Source organism: Euwallacea similis, chromosome 13 (genome assembly GCF_039881205.1).
Source record: "Euwallacea similis isolate ESF13 chromosome 13, ESF131.1, whole genome shotgun sequence".
NCBI lineage: Eukaryota > Metazoa > Arthropoda > Insecta > Coleoptera > Curculionidae > Euwallacea > Euwallacea similis.
The window spans coordinates 2394795-2411980 of NC_089621.1; the positions used below are offsets into that span (position 1 = coordinate 2394795).

At 35.2% G+C, this 17186-nt stretch overlaps 7 protein-coding genes across 8 annotated transcripts; 4 read left to right on the forward strand and 3 right to left on the reverse strand.

Moving 5' to 3' along the window:
• Window positions 1-691: 691 nt before the first annotated feature.
• Trs20 (TRAPP subunit 20) lies at window positions 692-1484 on the forward strand. Its single transcript, XM_066396830.1, has 2 exons — window positions 692-894; window positions 1104-1484. The coding sequence occupies exons 1-2, from the start codon at window positions 808-810 to the stop codon at window positions 1434-1436; spliced, it is 420 nt and encodes a 139-aa protein (XP_066252927.1). The 5' UTR covers window positions 692-807; the 3' UTR covers window positions 1437-1484.
• ZnT49B (Zinc transporter 49B) lies at window positions 1473-4124 on the reverse strand. Its single transcript, XM_066396802.1, has 10 exons — window positions 3968-4124; window positions 3211-3900; window positions 3029-3155; window positions 2835-2973; window positions 2620-2775; window positions 2457-2568; window positions 2194-2404; window positions 1939-2131; window positions 1769-1882; window positions 1473-1716 (listed from the first exon to the last, which is right to left on the reverse strand). Exons 1-10 carry the CDS (start codon window positions 4041-4043, stop codon window positions 1672-1674), a joined length of 1863 nt encoding a protein of 620 aa, XP_066252899.1. The 5' UTR covers window positions 4044-4124; the 3' UTR covers window positions 1473-1671.
• An 886-nt stretch (window positions 4125-5010) lies between these two features.
• On the forward strand, window positions 5011-8798 carry sip1 (septin interacting protein 1). Its single transcript, XM_066396798.1, has 12 exons — window positions 5011-5383; window positions 5554-5805; window positions 5937-6253; window positions 6311-6477; window positions 6559-6754; window positions 6815-7024; window positions 7111-7373; window positions 7535-7731; window positions 7782-8003; window positions 8056-8262; window positions 8313-8449; window positions 8510-8798. Exons 1-12 carry the CDS (start codon window positions 5278-5280, stop codon window positions 8759-8761), a joined length of 2526 nt encoding a protein of 841 aa, XP_066252895.1. The 5' UTR covers window positions 5011-5277; the 3' UTR covers window positions 8762-8798.
• A 60-nt stretch (window positions 8799-8858) lies between these two features.
• On the reverse strand, window positions 8859-11514 carry GlcAT-I (Glucuronyltransferase I). The gene is made up of 5 exons (XM_066396812.1): window positions 11289-11514; window positions 10891-11231; window positions 10690-10836; window positions 10547-10634; window positions 8859-10206 (listed from the first exon to the last, which is right to left on the reverse strand). Exons 1-5 carry the CDS (start codon window positions 11398-11400, stop codon window positions 9929-9931), a joined length of 966 nt encoding a protein of 321 aa, XP_066252909.1. The 5' UTR covers window positions 11401-11514; the 3' UTR covers window positions 8859-9928.
• Window positions 11515-12238: 724 nt separating this feature from the next.
• Window positions 12239-13143, forward strand: LOC136413327 (cytochrome c oxidase assembly factor 6 homolog). Of its 2 annotated transcripts, none has more exons than XM_066396832.1 (3): window positions 12239-12388; window positions 12473-12783; window positions 12985-13143. In XM_066396832.1, the coding sequence occupies exons 2-3, from the start codon at window positions 12581-12583 to the stop codon at window positions 13061-13063; spliced, it is 282 nt and encodes a 93-aa protein (XP_066252929.1). In that variant the 5' UTR covers window positions 12239-12388; window positions 12473-12580; the 3' UTR covers window positions 13064-13143. The 2 variants fall into 2 exon arrangements, with proteins under 2 accessions (XP_066252929.1, XP_066252930.1); XM_066396833.1 differs by having other exon boundaries at window positions 12243-12384.
• On the reverse strand, window positions 12910-13704 carry Sbat (LSMD1 domain-containing protein Sbat). The gene is made up of 2 exons (XM_066396831.1): window positions 13513-13704; window positions 12910-13451 (listed from the first exon to the last, which is right to left on the reverse strand). Exons 1-2 carry the CDS (start codon window positions 13627-13629, stop codon window positions 13152-13154), a joined length of 417 nt encoding a protein of 138 aa, XP_066252928.1. The 5' UTR covers window positions 13630-13704; the 3' UTR covers window positions 12910-13151.
• A 398-nt stretch (window positions 13705-14102) lies between these two features.
• On the forward strand, window positions 14103-16799 carry waw (Translation factor waclaw). The gene is made up of 9 exons (XM_066396622.1): window positions 14103-14277; window positions 14326-14653; window positions 14880-15098; window positions 15152-15420; window positions 15475-15714; window positions 15767-16014; window positions 16064-16296; window positions 16349-16561; window positions 16615-16799. The coding sequence occupies exons 1-9, from the start codon at window positions 14210-14212 to the stop codon at window positions 16738-16740; spliced, it is 1944 nt and encodes a 647-aa protein (XP_066252719.1). The 5' UTR covers window positions 14103-14209; the 3' UTR covers window positions 16741-16799.
• The last annotated feature ends 387 nt before the right edge of the window (window positions 16800-17186 follow it).

Sequence of the window (17186 nt, forward strand, 5' to 3'; positions counted from 1 at the left end):
TATAAAGATCTCTAAGTTGCTTGTTATAGTATTTCAACTCACAGTATGGCATATTCATTAAAGTATGTTGAGCAACCAGATTACTGCATTTTAAAAGAGATCTCTTTATTGAATGTTTGCTTTTGTGAAGACTTTCAGAAAATTTGGTTTGAAGCTGTTGTATTTCGGAGTTTTCCTTGAAAGGGACCAACCATTCAACCTCACTGGGATCTGGTGTATTTATAGACTTCTTGAGCTTCCTTAATTGTAAAGCCAATGAGTTGATAGAAGCAGTGGTATTAAAGAATAACCCAGTGAATGATTCTTGCGCTTTTTGTAGGTCCTCTTCACATGTTTGTATCTCTTCAATTAACGAGTTAATGAAATATGGTTTATGACACTTTTGGTACAGAAACTGTAAATCGCATTTATCGACCATTAAAGCACGTTTAGAAGTTCTGTTTTAATGTGTTAAATAAATTAAATGCTTAAACACGACACAAGCTACCTTTAAAATTTAAATGCTGCTTCAACGTCAGCTGATTAGTGCAATGTTGCTAAATATATCAGTATTAAAAATATCAAGGAAAATAGTTTATCCTTTTTGCTTAAGTCATATTAAAAAGAGATAAAGATATTCGATTATATCGCAGTAAAAAAAATACATAAGACGATTGACAGTGACAATCAGGTGATTACTGTTTGTTGATTTCATGATTTTAAATAGCTTATAATAAAATACAATATTTTTCAAGTTATGTAGAAAAAATTCATAATAACTGAGATAGAAAGGAAACAAAAGCAAATTTATAAGTTTTAGAATTCAGTATGATTGGCACATACTACTTTGTTATAATAGGACACAAAGACAAGCCCCTATTTGAAATAGAGTTCACCAACGCCAAGGACCCCAAGGTACCAATTTCTAATGACCAACTATCCATACTTATTTTACTTCCACAAATCAAGTTTAAGCAAATTTGTTAAAAAGATAATTTCCAGAAAAACAGTAAAATTAAGCCAGACAATTTACTAACTCTTGATTTTCATGCAACACATCGTCTGGATAAACTTGCCAGTATTTAGATTTAGTTTCAAATGCTAATTATCAGGCCCGATTTCAGAAAGAAGACCATCGACATTTAAACCAATTTATTGCCCACTCAGCCTTGGACCTCATAGATGAACACAAATGGAAAACACAAAACATGTACTTGAAGTCTGTAGATAAGTTTAATCAGTGGTTTGTTTCTGCCTTTGTTACCGCCAGCCTGATTAGATTCGTAATAGTGCATGATAACAAAAATGACGATGGTATTAAGAACTTTTTCAATGAAATTTATGAGGCTTATATTAAGCATTCCATGAATCCTTTTTATGAAGAGAATACTCCAATTAAGAGTGCTGTGTTTGAGAAAAAGGCTCAATTGTATGGCAAAAAGTACCTTACAAATTAGGATTAAGTTATGTTTTTTGCAAATAAAACATCTATGTAAATTTAATAAGCTTTATGTATAAAAAAATAACTTCATTAAGGTAAACTATATGCACTGCTTAAATAAAAACAATCTGCTGTCTTCAAAATCTTAACAAGAAAATAAATAAAAGCGAAATACTGAATTTAACCCTTAAATTGGTGGTTAAATGTGACTATACCTACAACTTAGTTAATATATTAAACTGTTAATATAATTACAGTATTTCCAAATCACAGTGTCGAATTTCAGGATGTTTTTTCTGAAATACCATTCATTTTTAACTTCAAAAACTTGCAAACTCCTTAACTTACCCTTAATTTCATTTCAATTCTATCAATTTCCCCTCCCATTAAATCAACAATATTTTCCCCATGTTTCAACATAAATTCCTCTAACTGGTCAATATTCTCAAGTTTCCTTGCTTCCTAAATCATATCAACACAATATGACCTAAAATTAAATTACAAAAGACAATACAAACCTCTAATAACTCATTTAAATCCTGCTTATCTAGGTATGACCTAGCCAGTTCTCTACCATCAAAATCAAGCTCTGCCTTATATCTCACCAAATAATTCCCCATATCAATACCTTTTACATCATGTATGGCCCGAATCATCACATCTTTTTCCAACTCTGCATTGATCTTTTCCAGATTTTCCTCTGGGATAGATCTTTATGTTAAAATATCGTATTTAAAAGATATTGTGGATTTCGCAAAAACTAATTTACTTACCTGCCTACCAGTGCGGCGACATTAGTATAAATTATAAATGAAGCCACAGACCCTAAAATGCACCCTACTAAAAGAGAACCCAAGGCGTCAGGAACTGGACTGTTTGTAGCTGAAGAAATTCCCATACAACCTGCTGCTACAATTACTCCTACAACTGCTGCAAAGTCTTCTAAGAGCACTACATTAACACTAGGGTCTTGCCCACGAAATACTGCAAATTTCATATTTTCATATACATTTTTTTAACTTCAAAAAGCACTTACTATAGTCCTTGACTGACATATTAACTTCCCTAGCACCCTTTCTTATAGAATTGAAAGCCACCAACCAAGTGGCCCCCTCAGACACCAGAGATCCACCTAGTATAAAATATGCCTAAAAACATCTCTTTAAAGAATTTTTGGATTTTATTTGAGGGGTTTGTACCCAAAAGAAATCCTCCATTGGTTGGGGATGTAATAACCCTGAAATCCCATGATAAAAAGAGAGACCAGTTCCGACACAAAATATACCCACTCCTGAAATCAGAGAAGCCACATACTTCATATTGGAGTATCCATAGGGATGATAGGAGTCTGCAATCTATATTCAATTTGTATCTTAACAAGTTATTTAAGTGCTCTGTCAATGAGAATGGTTACCTGAATTGATTTATGAATTCCATAAGCCAAAATTAACTGATTTATAGTGTCTGCTAAGGAATGTATACATTCAGAAAACATGCTATGAGATCCTGTGTACAGCCAAGCAAAAAGTTTAAATAGACAATTGGTACCATTGCTAAAAGGCCATCCCCTTATCAGAAACCCCTAATTTATAATGGAGCTACACCTACATTGCAACAGCTGTCAATACAACCCTTCCAGACCTCCCCATTAGGCCTGATTCATCTTCAATTATATCTGCAGATTTCCCTAATTCTCTTCTATAATCTCTTAGTCTTCTTTTTACAGTAAAAATGTCTAAAATTTTTACCATTAAGATGATTTTGTTTTTTGGTGGTATGTAATGTCTTACTCTGCTGATATTTCTTCTTCTCAATATCCCTCTTAATTAACTCCTTCAGTAAATTTTCTTTTGAGCCCCAAACTTCCAATGCCTTAGCCTCAACATCCCTTCTCCAATACACAGTAATAGGTGGCTCAGCTTCATAAGGAGACCTTCTTTTTGTTTTAGGTAGGGACTCCAGATCTGAGGGCTTCAGCAAAAAGTCTGCCATGGCTCGAACAGGAGTAATAAAATTCCTCTCCAATGATTGTGCTGTTAAGTCTACTTTTTTCCTCTTTTTAGGCTGAGCTTTTGCCTGTTCCTTCAAGTCATCCTTTTTATCTGCTACCACAGTACCAATTAGTTTCTCTTTCAGTTTTGTAGTAATATTAGTCTTCTCAGAAGGTTTTATGTCATCTAAGCTCTGCTCTTTCACATTCTTGTCAGACAAATTTGCAGCAACACTTGAGGCCAAAGCTTGGACATCCTGATCTTTTATATTGGGGGCTATGACTTTTAAGATAGGCGTGGGTTTATCTACAATTTCTTTTGATGGTTCATCAACTGCAGATTTGGGAGTTAAGGCCGGGGTTGAGGATTTCGTGTCTTTTGAACTAAATCGGCATCTATGATGGACTTTAGGTAGGGCCGTTTTGAGGTGATGAAATATGTTTTGATGGGGAAACTTGCTTAAATGGCAAAGGTGACGAAAAGTAATTTCTGCAAGAAAGTGATCACAAATTTATTGTATTTGGACGTTTACAAAATGGATTTTTTTGACGCTCACCAGATTTGCCATTTCTGCTTTTTGAGAAATATATAACGAACAACTTCTTCACTGTGGAAGAACTTCTTGGCAACATTATTTCGTTTCGTTATTATCAACAATTTTAAGAACTAGAATCTCGGAACGAAATTGAAAATAGAATAATGACTGCTTTGGGCTCTAACCTCAAATTAGGAATCGGGTACAATGACAAAAACGAACCTGTTCTAATCACTCCCAATGCTCTGAATGATTCAAGATTAGGCTGTCTCTTTTTTTATGTATATATATCAATTACAGTAAAAAGAGATGAAACATAACTGAGTTTTAGAATATTCTTTAACATTAAGATTGATTGATAATACCCAGAAAACAAAAATAAAAATGGCGCCTTACAGCGCTGCCAGATCTCCCGATTTCAATCCGAATTTCGGAATTCCGTGAAGATTCTCATGCATTTCTTGAGTTAATGTAATGAAATACAACTTCATTAACAAAAGTTAAAATAATTCCGGTTTTTTCGGTTTCTTCGGAACGAATTTTAGAGTAAAAGAATGCTATATACCCCAATGTCCTGCCTCGAAATCTAATCGATAATGACTTATTAGCTTGTGACAGATTAACTCTTTTTCTCTCGGTAACATGCCGAGACCAAATCGGTAAACAGCGACAGAATGAGATCGAAGTCGAGTGATAAGATGCGCGCAAATTGTTACGGAGTTCGTGAAGTCTTAACTAACACCGCCCTCTTCAATAAAAACTAAAAGGAGCGACATATAGGTTCTGGACTGTTTTCATGGTCGCATACAATTACTCACAATTTTACGACAAAAAATACCTTAAGGCCCTAAAGCCCCAGATATTCCCTATAACTCAACATAGGGCCTAACTAGAACTACAATTTTCTAAGGACCAGTTGTACTCTCCAGTTTTGAAGCCGGTCGGGAGTTTAAGTCTCATTTTTGACATTTGATCTATTGTTTATCTGTCAAAATTTTCAGCGTAACGGCAAGAGATAGAGATTAAGGTGGATGTATAAACAACTGAGCCCAAGTGGAAATTAAAATGCTTTGCGGCGGTTTTAATTAAATTAAAATAATCATTATTGAGGAGCATCAACTCAGTTAATCATTTTATTGTAGATTTACTGAAATCTCAAGATTTTTCGCCACTTGTTTTACGATTTTTTCTCCAAGCAATTTGGCAGCCCTGGCGACGAAGTTCCTCAAAAATCAGAAAATTGTCTATGCTTTTTCTATTCCCTCTTTTAAATAAGTTAAGCTCCAATTTCACATTTAAACGTTAGTGACGGACAAAAACTTAAAACAGACATGGAGGACGAAATGGAAAAATTTGAAATCACAGATTTCGACCTAGAAAATGAGTTCAACATCAACAGACCCAAACACGGTTTAAGCAAACACCAACAAATCTATGGTAAGCCCTTTAAATTCCCTTCTAATTCCAGTCATTTTAACATTCAGGGCTATACTAAGCACAATCACTAAAGCAAACTCATAGATCACTGAATATCATAGGAAAAACTTGAAATTCCATCTAAAGAAAATAACTCTACTCAAAAAAACATTTTGATGATCATTTCACAGGCATATGGGCTGATGACAGTGATGAGGAAGATGAAAAAAAGCAGAAGGCATTTAAAGCAGGCAAAGCACCTCCAAAAAACTATTCTGCTCCTATTGGGTTTGTTACTGGAGGAGTGCAACAAGCAGGGAAGAAGGTGAAGCCAGATGGAGAATTGAAGGCAGAGAAAGAGGCATCTGATGAAGATCAACCTGGAACATCTTTTAAGTCCAGGGACAGCTCCGACTCTGATGAAGAAATGGCCCCAAGATTAGGTAAAAATGCCCTAATGCTGTCAACACATCTATGAAACAAAAACAGTTTCAATGAAAAGCTTCTTTATTAGTTTTCCTGGAAACCCATTTTTCAGTACATTGAATATTGTCCAAGACAAAACATTTTCCAGGCTTTGGTGCGTCACGAAATAAAAATAAAAACGTCTCCCAACAATCCACAGTAACAGAAACCACAGGAGAAATTGCAGGATTTAGGACCAAAAACAAAGTTGATCCTGCATTAATAAACCAAGGAATGGGAAACTGGGAAAAACACACCAAAGGAATTGGTGCCAAGTTGCTTCTTCAAATGGGATATGAGCCAGGCAGAGGTCTAGGCAAAGATTTGCAAGGTATTTCCACCCCAGTTGAAGCACATTTAAGGAAGGGAAGGGGTGCTATTGGGGCTTATGGCCCTGAAAAGGCTGCCTCCCTAGCAAAGCCCAAAGTAAGTATTCAGTTATAAGTAATATACCTAGTGATGAAATTTATGTTATGGTTTAAGGAGGAAATTAAGGTTAAAAATGAGGATCAAAAAGAATTAAAAGGACCATCAAAATGGAAAAGAACGGATGTGTCTGCTAAAAAAACTCGTTACTATTATAGAAGTGTGGATGATGTGATAGAGCAAGGGAAAAGACCTGGAAGTTTTAGAAATTTAGGCCTATCCAGGTAGTTTTATTTTGTATAATTTTACATAGAGCATCAATTAAAAGGTTTATCAAAATCCATAAAAAATTATTCTTGTTTTAGTGAGCTGACAAAAGTTAAAGTTATTGATATGACAGGACCTCAACAAAGGGTTTTAAGTGGATATCATGCACTAAGTGGGCTAAAAGGCCCTCCTGGTGTTGAACATTTTGAAGATGTAATTCATAAAAAGTGCAAAAATTTTATCCTGCCAGAAATTCAACACAAATTAGACCTCTTGGTGGCTATGTGTGAGCAAGTATGTTATGTTTATAGGAGCATCTTTAAAGTAACTTTCATTACAATTATTATTTTAAAGGATATTATAAGGACCGATCATGACACCAGACAAGTCCAAGACCGGATGATTGCTTTAAAACAAGAAGAAATCAATGTAAAAGAAACCATTGTGCAAGAAGAGAAAATGGTTGATAATCTCAAATACATAGTAACCATTGTTGACAAATTAATGGATCCAGTTCAGGATTATTCCTTAGGCCAGATAGGCGAAATCTTCAGAGGACTTTTGGTAAAAAGTGTTTTTCAGTCACTGTCACTCAAACTCCCTTTTGAACCACGTCAAAAATATAAATCAATAAATTATCTCCCCAACAGAAAGATTTCCCAGAAGAGTACTTGCGATATGAACTAGGCGAACTGGCCCCAGGTCTAGTGGGCCCCCTTTTGACATCTGCTTTAGCCAGTTGGAACCCACTGCAACAGCCGACCTACTACGTAGACTTCTACAGCCATTGGAAAGCGATTTTGGAAGAGCCAAAACACCGAATTGGGACAATAGAAGGTAATAAAGTTGGAATTCAGCCATACGATAGTCTCATATGGCACACTTGGGTGCCTGTTATGAGAACTTGCATTAGGTAAGTTACGTGATTTGTGTACAAAAATTTAGGATTTTGTTCAATTTTTTCTAGATAAATGTTATCTATAACAGTCTGATCTCAAGTCAATATATTAATAGATGCCTTGTGGACGGAAAAATATCTTATATTAACATATGCATTTCTCCTGTTGTATCTAGGTCTTGGAGTCCGCGTGACTGTGACCCGATGATCAGTCTTATTGAAGCCTGGAAACCAATACTTCCTTTATGGATATTGAATAATACCTTCGACCAGATGATAATGCCACGCATGTTGGAAGAAGTCAAAAGCTGGAATCCTCTTACAGACATCATTCCCATACACTTATGGATCCATCCTTGGATCCCATTACTTGGTAAGTAAGTATTAAGTGAATTAATAGCATTTTTTTTTTTGCAATTTTAGATGAACATCTACACGAAAGAATCTACCCAATAATCCAAGATATATTGGGTTCGGCTTTGAGCGGCTGGCACCCTTCAGATAGGTCAGCTAAACTAATGTTAGAACCGTGGCAGAGAGCTTTGTCTCAGGGTACTTTCCTGGCTTTTCTTGTTAAGCACATTGTTCCAAAGCTGCAGCATTGCATGCAAACGATGGTTATTAATCCCCACCAACAGTTACTTGGTAAGTTTTAATTTCGGAAATGTTTCTTTTGAAATTCCAATCTTAATTTCAGATCCTTGGCATTGGGTGATGGATTGGAAAGACATGCTCTCTATGCCGAATATGACGCTTATATTAGAAAAATGTTTCTTTCCGCGATGGTTGCAAACTCTGGCCATGTGGCTCAACCATAACCCAAACTATAATCAGGTGACCGAGTGGTATTCCGGCTGGAAAAGGATGCTTTCTGATGATTTATTAAGTCAACCAACAATCAAAGGTATTTTTTTGCAGTAGTTAAATTTTTTAAAATAAAAAATCTGATTTCAGATAGCTTCCACAAGGCTTTAGAAATGATGAGCAGAGCTGCGGGAATCATTCAACAACCTGGAGCCAAAGAGTCTATTTCTTACTTATCAAATTCCGAAGGTACTTCAACACTTCCTCCACCTCCTCCGAAGATTGAGGTAAGATTCGTGTAAACATTTGGGAATTTTTACGTTAAAACATGAGAATTTCTTTTACAGAATTTCGCAGAAGTCGTACGTGCAGCAGCTGCAATTCCTCAAGGTTTCAAAGATCTGGTAACAAAGCGATGCGAAGAGCGTGGAATACTTTTTGTGCCCATTCCTAATAAATACCATGAAGCAAAACAAGTCTATCGAATAGGCACTAATGGGGTTCAGTGCTACATAGACAGGAATGTTATATTTTTTAGTCAAAATGGGTCCACGTGGATACCCACTTCTTTGAACAGGTTGTTAGATGTAGCTTCTTAATATGTTGAGAATGTAATAAATTGTGATAAGTTTTGTATCTGCTCGTTTCATTGAAAAATCCGTAGACTAAGATGGGAATAATTAATATACAAAAGTGTGATCTGTAAAAATTGTATTTTTCATAAACCAACACTCAATATAAAAGTTTCACCTTTAAAACTATTTAACCTGTTAAAAATACAACTTGTTTAAACACTAATAAACAACAAACGCCTCAGCAAATTAGATCTTATCCAATAGATGCTCTTAGCTAATAAAGGTAGTTAGTGTAGATATAATAAAAGGTATGGCTTGCCTAAAATGTCACAAAAAGGAAAGTTATAGGATGAAACGTTACATGTTTTTCCGAGAATCGTTGAGAGACCCGGGGTAAAAATTTAGTCCTGCACTGTTGTGTAAATATTCTTAGAATTACGAGGAGAATTTGATGAATTCAATACTATACACTTTACCATTGAAACAGCAATCCTTCACAGCGCCCCCCCCAACGGCTCTCGAAAAACATCTAATGTTCTATCGAGTGTGGGACACCCTGTAGACCATAATGTGAGAAAATATGCCCCTAATCAGATGTAATATCACAGTATAAAAAGTCACTAAATCTATAATTTTTATTGAGTAAGAATATTCAAGATTGGGCACAGCCTACAAGCCAGCTAATTTGAGTACCCTGGCCTACGTAACTTCATAATTTAGTGCAACAACCTGAATTACATAAAATGGCCCTTAAAATACAAATTTTGTAGCATTATGAACTAAATATTTACCTACCGCTAAATGAATCTGCGGTAAACTCCAAGGAACAATCAACATTACATAATCTAATGTAATATGAAAGATTTTTCCAGACACAAATCGACTCTGATATGTTTATTTATGATTTAGCTAAAAGATCAATATCAGATCTAAAGAGTTTTGTCGAAAATGTTTGTCCGAAAATTGAATCGTGTTAAAATTGACTTTCTACTTCGCCTCTGAAGCGCAGGCACTGAGACACTAATACTGTTTAGTAAACTAGAGGACAAACACGTTTAATATTGTCTGGGGTTCACTATAGTCATCTATTGTACTTATTGAAATAGGTAAACATACCAAACCGGCCTCTCATTGCATTATTGGCTAATAAGTACTTTGCAATCACACACCATCAATTGTCTGATGTATACTTTAAACTTCAATATTAGGAATTGTACCCGAAATTTTTGGTGTCTCAGTTCTAGTGTGCCATACATATACCTTGGTACATAAATCAGCCAGTGGTTCCAGTTCGTCCTTAGTTGTAAAATACGATAGAAACTCGCTTTCTTGCATACCTTTGGCCATTTGATAGGAGAAATTGGCATCTTTCTTTGCCAAGATGAGATCCAAATTGATGGCAAAACCTGCCATATCGATGGCGAACGGTCGGTTGGGAAGCCAACCACTTTTATAACCTGTTATTTTCCCTGAGAAAAACACCTTGATTGCGATTATTCAATTATATGAAACACAACATGTGCTTTTTATTTTAAAGGTCACATTAGATTGAAGAGTAGCACAAGGTCGCCAATTGCATGTTATTAAGAATATTCCAACCAGAAAATGATTATACACGTACTGTTTGGATAGTGAAAAATCATCAAAAATTTGTCTCTCAAAATCTTCGAATTGTGTGGTGATCATTAAAAAACACTCAAGAGGAGGTTGAAATATCAGTCATGTAATGAATGAATATATTAATGAATCCTCAGTCTGGCTTTAATGAAAAATAGCAAATGACTTTAAAAAAATTTAATGAGTACTCACCTGTATTTTGATCTACAAGAGGGACTTCTGCATTTAAACCCCCAACAAGCCCTACTGGCCATACTCCTACTCTCTTAACTTTTGCAATCTGCAAAACCATTATTAACACCCCCAGACTTCATCTTCCTGCCATCTAAACTTACTTCCTCAAACACTTTTATACTGTAGGTATTATCATCATCCATAAAATATACCACTCCCTTATCTTTCCCCAAAACCAAATTATCTCTGAGCCACTTTAATGCTGTATTCCTTTGCTCCACCCCTCTGTGTCTCCTCACTTTTGGGTTCTAAAATCAACACCATACAACATTTCTTTTACTTCCATTTATACTTCATCTCACCTTATCTTTAAGTTTCTCAAAGAGGGCAGTCTGGGCTACCAAGTGGGTGGTAATAACCTTGGATTCTGATATCAAATTCCGAACCAAATCACTTTTTTCAGTAGCATCTTCAATGATGATCCAATGGATATTGGGAACCAGCTTTAGGGTTTGCGATATGCGAGTCAATTCGGCTTTCTGTACATACCTCCAATAAGTGGGAGTGATACAGTAGATAATCGGCAGCTGCTTGTGTTTGTCAGCCTCTAACTGTTGAAGTAAAAGGACTTGTTGTTCTGTTAAATGTAGCTTGTCTTTATGCAGATCTAGGGCTTCTTTGAATATTTGCAATTTATCGATACCTGAGTTGAAAGAGATATTGCAAAGATGGTTGCAAATGATAATGGGGTGGTATTTACCTGATTCAATAACAGAGAGTTTCCACAAAACTATTATACCTAGAAAAAGGAGAAGGTAAAATCCGAGTTTCTTTGATTTCATTTTATGGTTAAAACTGGGATTTCGATCCATAACACACTTAATTCTACATTAATTAACTACTAAGCTGCAAAATATCTGAATCCAGATACAGAAAATTTTTCAAATAAAATCTAAGGTTAGGGGAATTATTTGACGTTTAAAAACTTCACTCCACTTTTTAAATTAGAAACTTGGCATCATAGCTATATCATCAATATCAAGAATATAAAGGCTTTCGAAAACAATGATCAAGATCGAACTGATCGATATCAACGAATTTTCAACCAATCGAATTGGCTGACTATTATCAGGGTAGAACCCGACGAAACTGTTACGGATCAACCGTTATGGAATAATCGATACAAATCGTTTTTAAAAAAGCATACCATTGGTCAATTTGGAAAGCTATGTAGACAATGTAGAAAATACAAGGGTACAAATAAATAACCTCCAAAATTATTATTAATAATGAATATGAAGCATTTTGTTTCTATTAAAGTTTAAACTTAAACAATGAATAAAAGTATACTTACGCCATACTATAAACCATATAAGTACTAAGTCAACTATTAATCGTATGCGCTTGTGCTTTCTAATTTTGACTTTTATCAATCTATATATGTGCATTTTCTGTCTTAAAATGATAGAAATCTGTTCAAGAATCCATAATGTTACTTAAAATGCCGGAAATTCGATACTGAGTATCGAATACATAGATAAGATAAAAAAGGAAAATTGCGTAGTCCTAGAAATATAGCAATGGAATGTAAAATTATTATTAGCTTCAACACCTTATTACAATATCGATCTACCAAACCGCGGACGATTGAGGTTATGACACCCCATTGGAATATTTTCAAATTCAATTTTCCAATTTTGCCAGAAATTTTATTAAGAGTCTACCTCAGGGGCATATTAAATGATTAGAAGAAACTTTCAAATTGTCCATAAGTGATTTTAGAAATAAAAATCACAGCAGTAATCTATGTAACTCAGCAACTAATTTGCACATTTACATAGAAACAAGGAGTATCAGTAGGTATTTATATCCTCTGTCCTATCCAATGACAAAATTATTTTTATTTCATTGGATTAAAAGACAATTTATTATGTTTATTTTTAGTTGATCACAGGAAATACAAGATCTCGAGTTATTTTAAGTGTTTCTCACATTGATTCCATCAAATTCTGCGGATGTGTATTATTGCAAACTTTGCTATTGTTATTAATAATGTCTTTTCCTACTAAAGAAGAAAGGGCGCAGTGCTGGGGTGCTAGAGACAAATATTGGGAGTGTCTTGATGGGAAAGGGGAAGAAGCTCAGTGTAAAGAATTTAGGCGGTTGTATGAAAAGAGTTGTTCTGCTCAATGGGTAAAGCATTTTGATCGGAAGAGGAACTATTTGATTTATAAGGAGCAGATTGAGAAACATGGGTATGAACCTTTAGAAAATGAAAAACTAAAAACTTAGGCAATTTTCATGGCATAATTTAGCTCAATATTAGAATTTTACTCTATTGCTAAGTTAAATGGGGACTTGACCTAAAATATGCCTCAATCTAGTAGTAAGTAGATTATGTTATAGAGTCTAACAAAATATAACATATTATCAAGTAACACTTCTTGTTCTTTCAGAATTCCATCTAAAATAAAGCCTAAATCTGCTGTGTTTGAACCAAGGCGTATTTATCACAAAATTGTGACAGTCTATTGACATTGAGAAAAACATACTTACTCAACTGCTTTATTCAGGACTTACCTTAAGAATCAATAAACATAAATAAAAAAGTATAATACAGCTTTTAAACATAGTTTACAACCTCCCCAGTACTATTATTAATGTGCCCATCATTAGGAAAATTGCCCATATCAATGTGCACAGTCACAATATGTTTCCCAGGAATCATTACCAGTCCCAGCATGCGAGGATCCTCATTTGAACTAGGAGTATCTGCTGGTAAGTATTCAGAACAGGACCCAAGTATTACATTGGCATCTCGATCAGTACACAGAAACACACCTATAAGAGTGCGACCATCAGTCATTAAAACTTTTAAAGTCTTGTTGAGCCAAGAGCGTAGTTTTGTAGCTCCTGGGGATGTCTATAAGAAAGTTTAGGTGCTCCATAAGACTGGGGATTGTAGGTTTGTCATTAACGCTTACATTTAGTGGTTTAGTGGGGCTTTGGTCTGATGAGTAAGGGGTATCATGATCAAAATCAGAATTATCTTCTTCTTCACTTTCGCGATTACTACCTGAATCAGATTCGTTATCATCCATAGTTTGGGAATTTCTTGAACAGTTTTGTAAACAAATTTTATAACATTAAGAATTGAGGTTAGGAGGAACAACTAGAAATTGACAACATAGATCGATGTTATGTGAAGATCGCTTACTTTATTAAAAATATTTCTTAAAACCAAAAGTTGTTTTGTAGATATCGTTAAACTCGATGTTGCTTTCCCAAAAGTAAACCAATACAAATATCGTTTTCTTTGAGAATGGATCCTTTCTAAGTCGATTTTGCAGTTAATCGGTTTGTAGATGTTTGATCTGGAATGGATTCAAAATGGCTGAAGTTAGAGCTATACGAGACACTCCAACATATCAGTACATCTCTATCACTTTCAATCCTGGGCAATCAGAGGAAGAAGGAAAAGTGTGCTTATTACACTGCTTGACAGATGGCAAAAGTCAAAAATCGGCAGTTAGAAAAAGTGGAGTTAGGATGTTCTAGGATTTTTAGAAAAAAAAAATTATTTCAAACTTTAAAAAATCAGGAATTAAACAATAAATACGATTTCCTGCATGAAACCCATACTCCAATCAATTTTCACATATATAAGTGCCCATTCCCACAATGTTTAATCGCCTGTTCACTATAATTGTCTCTAGAAATCACCACAGAAAACTAAAACTCGGAAGAAGGTACTCGACATTACACCCTAATTTCTAGTCCTAAAAATCATTTTATAGACCCTTGCCTACATTTCCAAGTAGATTGTACAGCGAAGCAAAAACAGAAGTGGATTTTACAAGCATACCAGTAGAAAGAATAAGAAATTTTAGTATAATTGCTCATGTAGATCATGGTAAGAGCACCTTAGCTGATAGGCTTTTAGAGATCACTGGAGCTGTTAAACCCAACAGTGGACAAAACCAGATACTTGATAAGCTCCAAGTAGAACGAGAAAGGGGTATTACAGTTAAAGCTCAAACAGCATCACTGCTGTTTAAACATGAGGGTGATCAGTATTTATTGAATTTAATTGATACTCCTGGACATGTTGACTTTTCAAATGAGGTGTGTTCTAAATGGACAAAATATAACTGAATTTATTTGTAGTAAATTGGACAACTTTATTAATGGAGAAAGCTTTGTGTAGACTTTTCATTTAAAACAGAAGAGTGTAAGATAAAGACCTTGTGATTGATCGGAAGAGGATTACAAATTTTCTCATAGTTGCTGAATGATTAAAATGGTGTCTAATTTTTATTTGGTATAATTAACTTTCAACTCTGTTATCCAGGTATCACGGTCTCTCTCAGCATGCCAAGGAGTCATTCTTCTTGTAGACTCTAATGATGGAGTCCAAGCACAAACTGTAGCAAATTTTTATTTGGCCTTTGGTAATGATTTAGTTACAATTCCTGTATTAAACAAAATAGACCTCAAAAATGCTGACCCAGAAAGAGTCTCAAAACAATTGGAAACCTTGTTTGACATGGACCCAACAGAAATATTGAGGGTCTGTATAGCATAAACTTGTCCAGATTTTTATATTGTATCATAAATACTCAGATATCAGCGAAATTGGGCAAGGGAATAGATTCAGTCTTGGAGGCTATAGTGACCCGTTTACCCTCCCCAAAAGTAGATAGAAATGGACCTTTTAGAGCTCTGCTCTTTGATAGCTCTTTTGACAAATACCGAGGGGTTTTGTCTCTGATTTTTGTTAAAGATGGTTGTTTAAAGGTGGGAGATAACATTCAGTCATGCCACACAAAGAAGGAATATGAAGTAAAAACGCTCTCTTTGTTAAGGCCTCAAGAGGTGGAAGTTGACAGACTGTAGGTCGATTTTGTTACTTCCTACATCATCTATACTAAATAATTGTTATTTAGAGTAGCAGGCCAAATAGGACTTGTTGGTTGCAACATGCGTTCAAGCGTTGAAGCGCATATAGGTGACACTATTCATATATCTGGGCAAAATATTGATCCTCTGCCTGGTTTTAAACCAATGCAACCAATGGTATTTGCAGGAGTTTATCCAATAGATCAATCTCAACATGTTAACCTAAGAAACGCCATAGACAAACTCACTTTGAATGACTCTGCAGTCACTGTATCCATTGATTCAAGGTGAAAACTAATGTTCAAATAACCTCTTTGAAATTAATTGAAAGAGATTTAGTCCAGCTTTAGGTCAAGGGTGGCGTTTGGGCTTTCTAGGGCTCCTCCACCTGGAGGTGTTTTCCCAAAGGTTGCAACAAGAACATGGTGCTGAAGCCATCTTAACAGCCCCTTCAGTCATTTATAAGGTAAAGCTAAAAGAAACCAAACAAACTAAAAAAGATGGGAAAGATGTTGTGTCAGTTAATAATCCCGCGTTGTGGCCGGATACGCAGCTGATTGAGGATTGCTTCGAACCCATGATATTGGGTGAGTAATACATAAGTATTTTCTTGTTGTTTTTCTATGATGTTGTTAGGTACTATAATATCGCCTGTTCAATATTTGGGAGCAATAATGACGTTGTGTCTGGATCGCAGGGGAGTGCAGAAAAACGCTACTAATATCGACAATGATCGTATAATGCTGCAATATGAGCTGCCGCTCGCGGAAATCATCATTGATTTCCACGACGTACTAAAGTCCATCAGCTCTGGCTATGCTAGCTTTGATTATGAAGATAACGGATACCAAAGCAGTCCTTTAGTGAAGGTTTGTTCCATTAATTTTATCACAGAACAGCCGTAATAGGTTTAATTATAAGATGAACATTTTGCTCAATGGAAGCGCAGTGGAGGAATTAAGTACTATTGTGCATTTGTCCAAAGCTCAGACACTAGGGAAACAACTAGTGCTTAAACTGAAGGAAATGATTCCTAGGCAAATGATTAATATAGCCGTTCAGGCCGCTATTGGGGGGAAAATTCTAGCCCGGCAGGACATTAAGGCGTTTAGGAAGGATGTCACTCAGTGGCTGGTAAGTTGTACTGACACTGAAGGGATGTTATAGTGTTGATTGGTCTTATTTAGTACGGAGGAGATGTAACAAGGAGGAAGAAGCTTTTGGCCCAACAGGCTGCTGGGAAGAAGAAAATGAGGATGATTGCCAACATTTCAGTACCGAAGGACACTTTTATTGATGTTTTGAAGAAGTAGTAGGATATTCCCATTAGACTTGTGATTTTTTAAATTGAAATATAATAATTTAAGAGTTACTTTTGTGTTAATGGGATACTTCAAGGCAACTGGAATAACATGTACAGGAGTTACGTTAACGTTAATAAATTTAAAAACATTTCTGGCGCAATTATTAACCTCATAGAAAAAGTGGACGCAGCATTACTTTATAGTTTTGTCCATTTCTTTTAGGTTTGCGGGTTATGTTCAACAACAAATGAATTACGCCTTGTTGCTAAATATTATGATTTTGTCTTCAGTAATATTTTAGTTTACACCAACAATGTATTTAAATAATAAATATTTTGTATAAAAATTTCAGAATTGAGTAGATTCCATCGATTCATATAGGGTGATTTACAATACTTTTTTAATGTTGCATTGTTTTGTGTTTAAATATTAGATTCAACACGTGTTCTTATTAA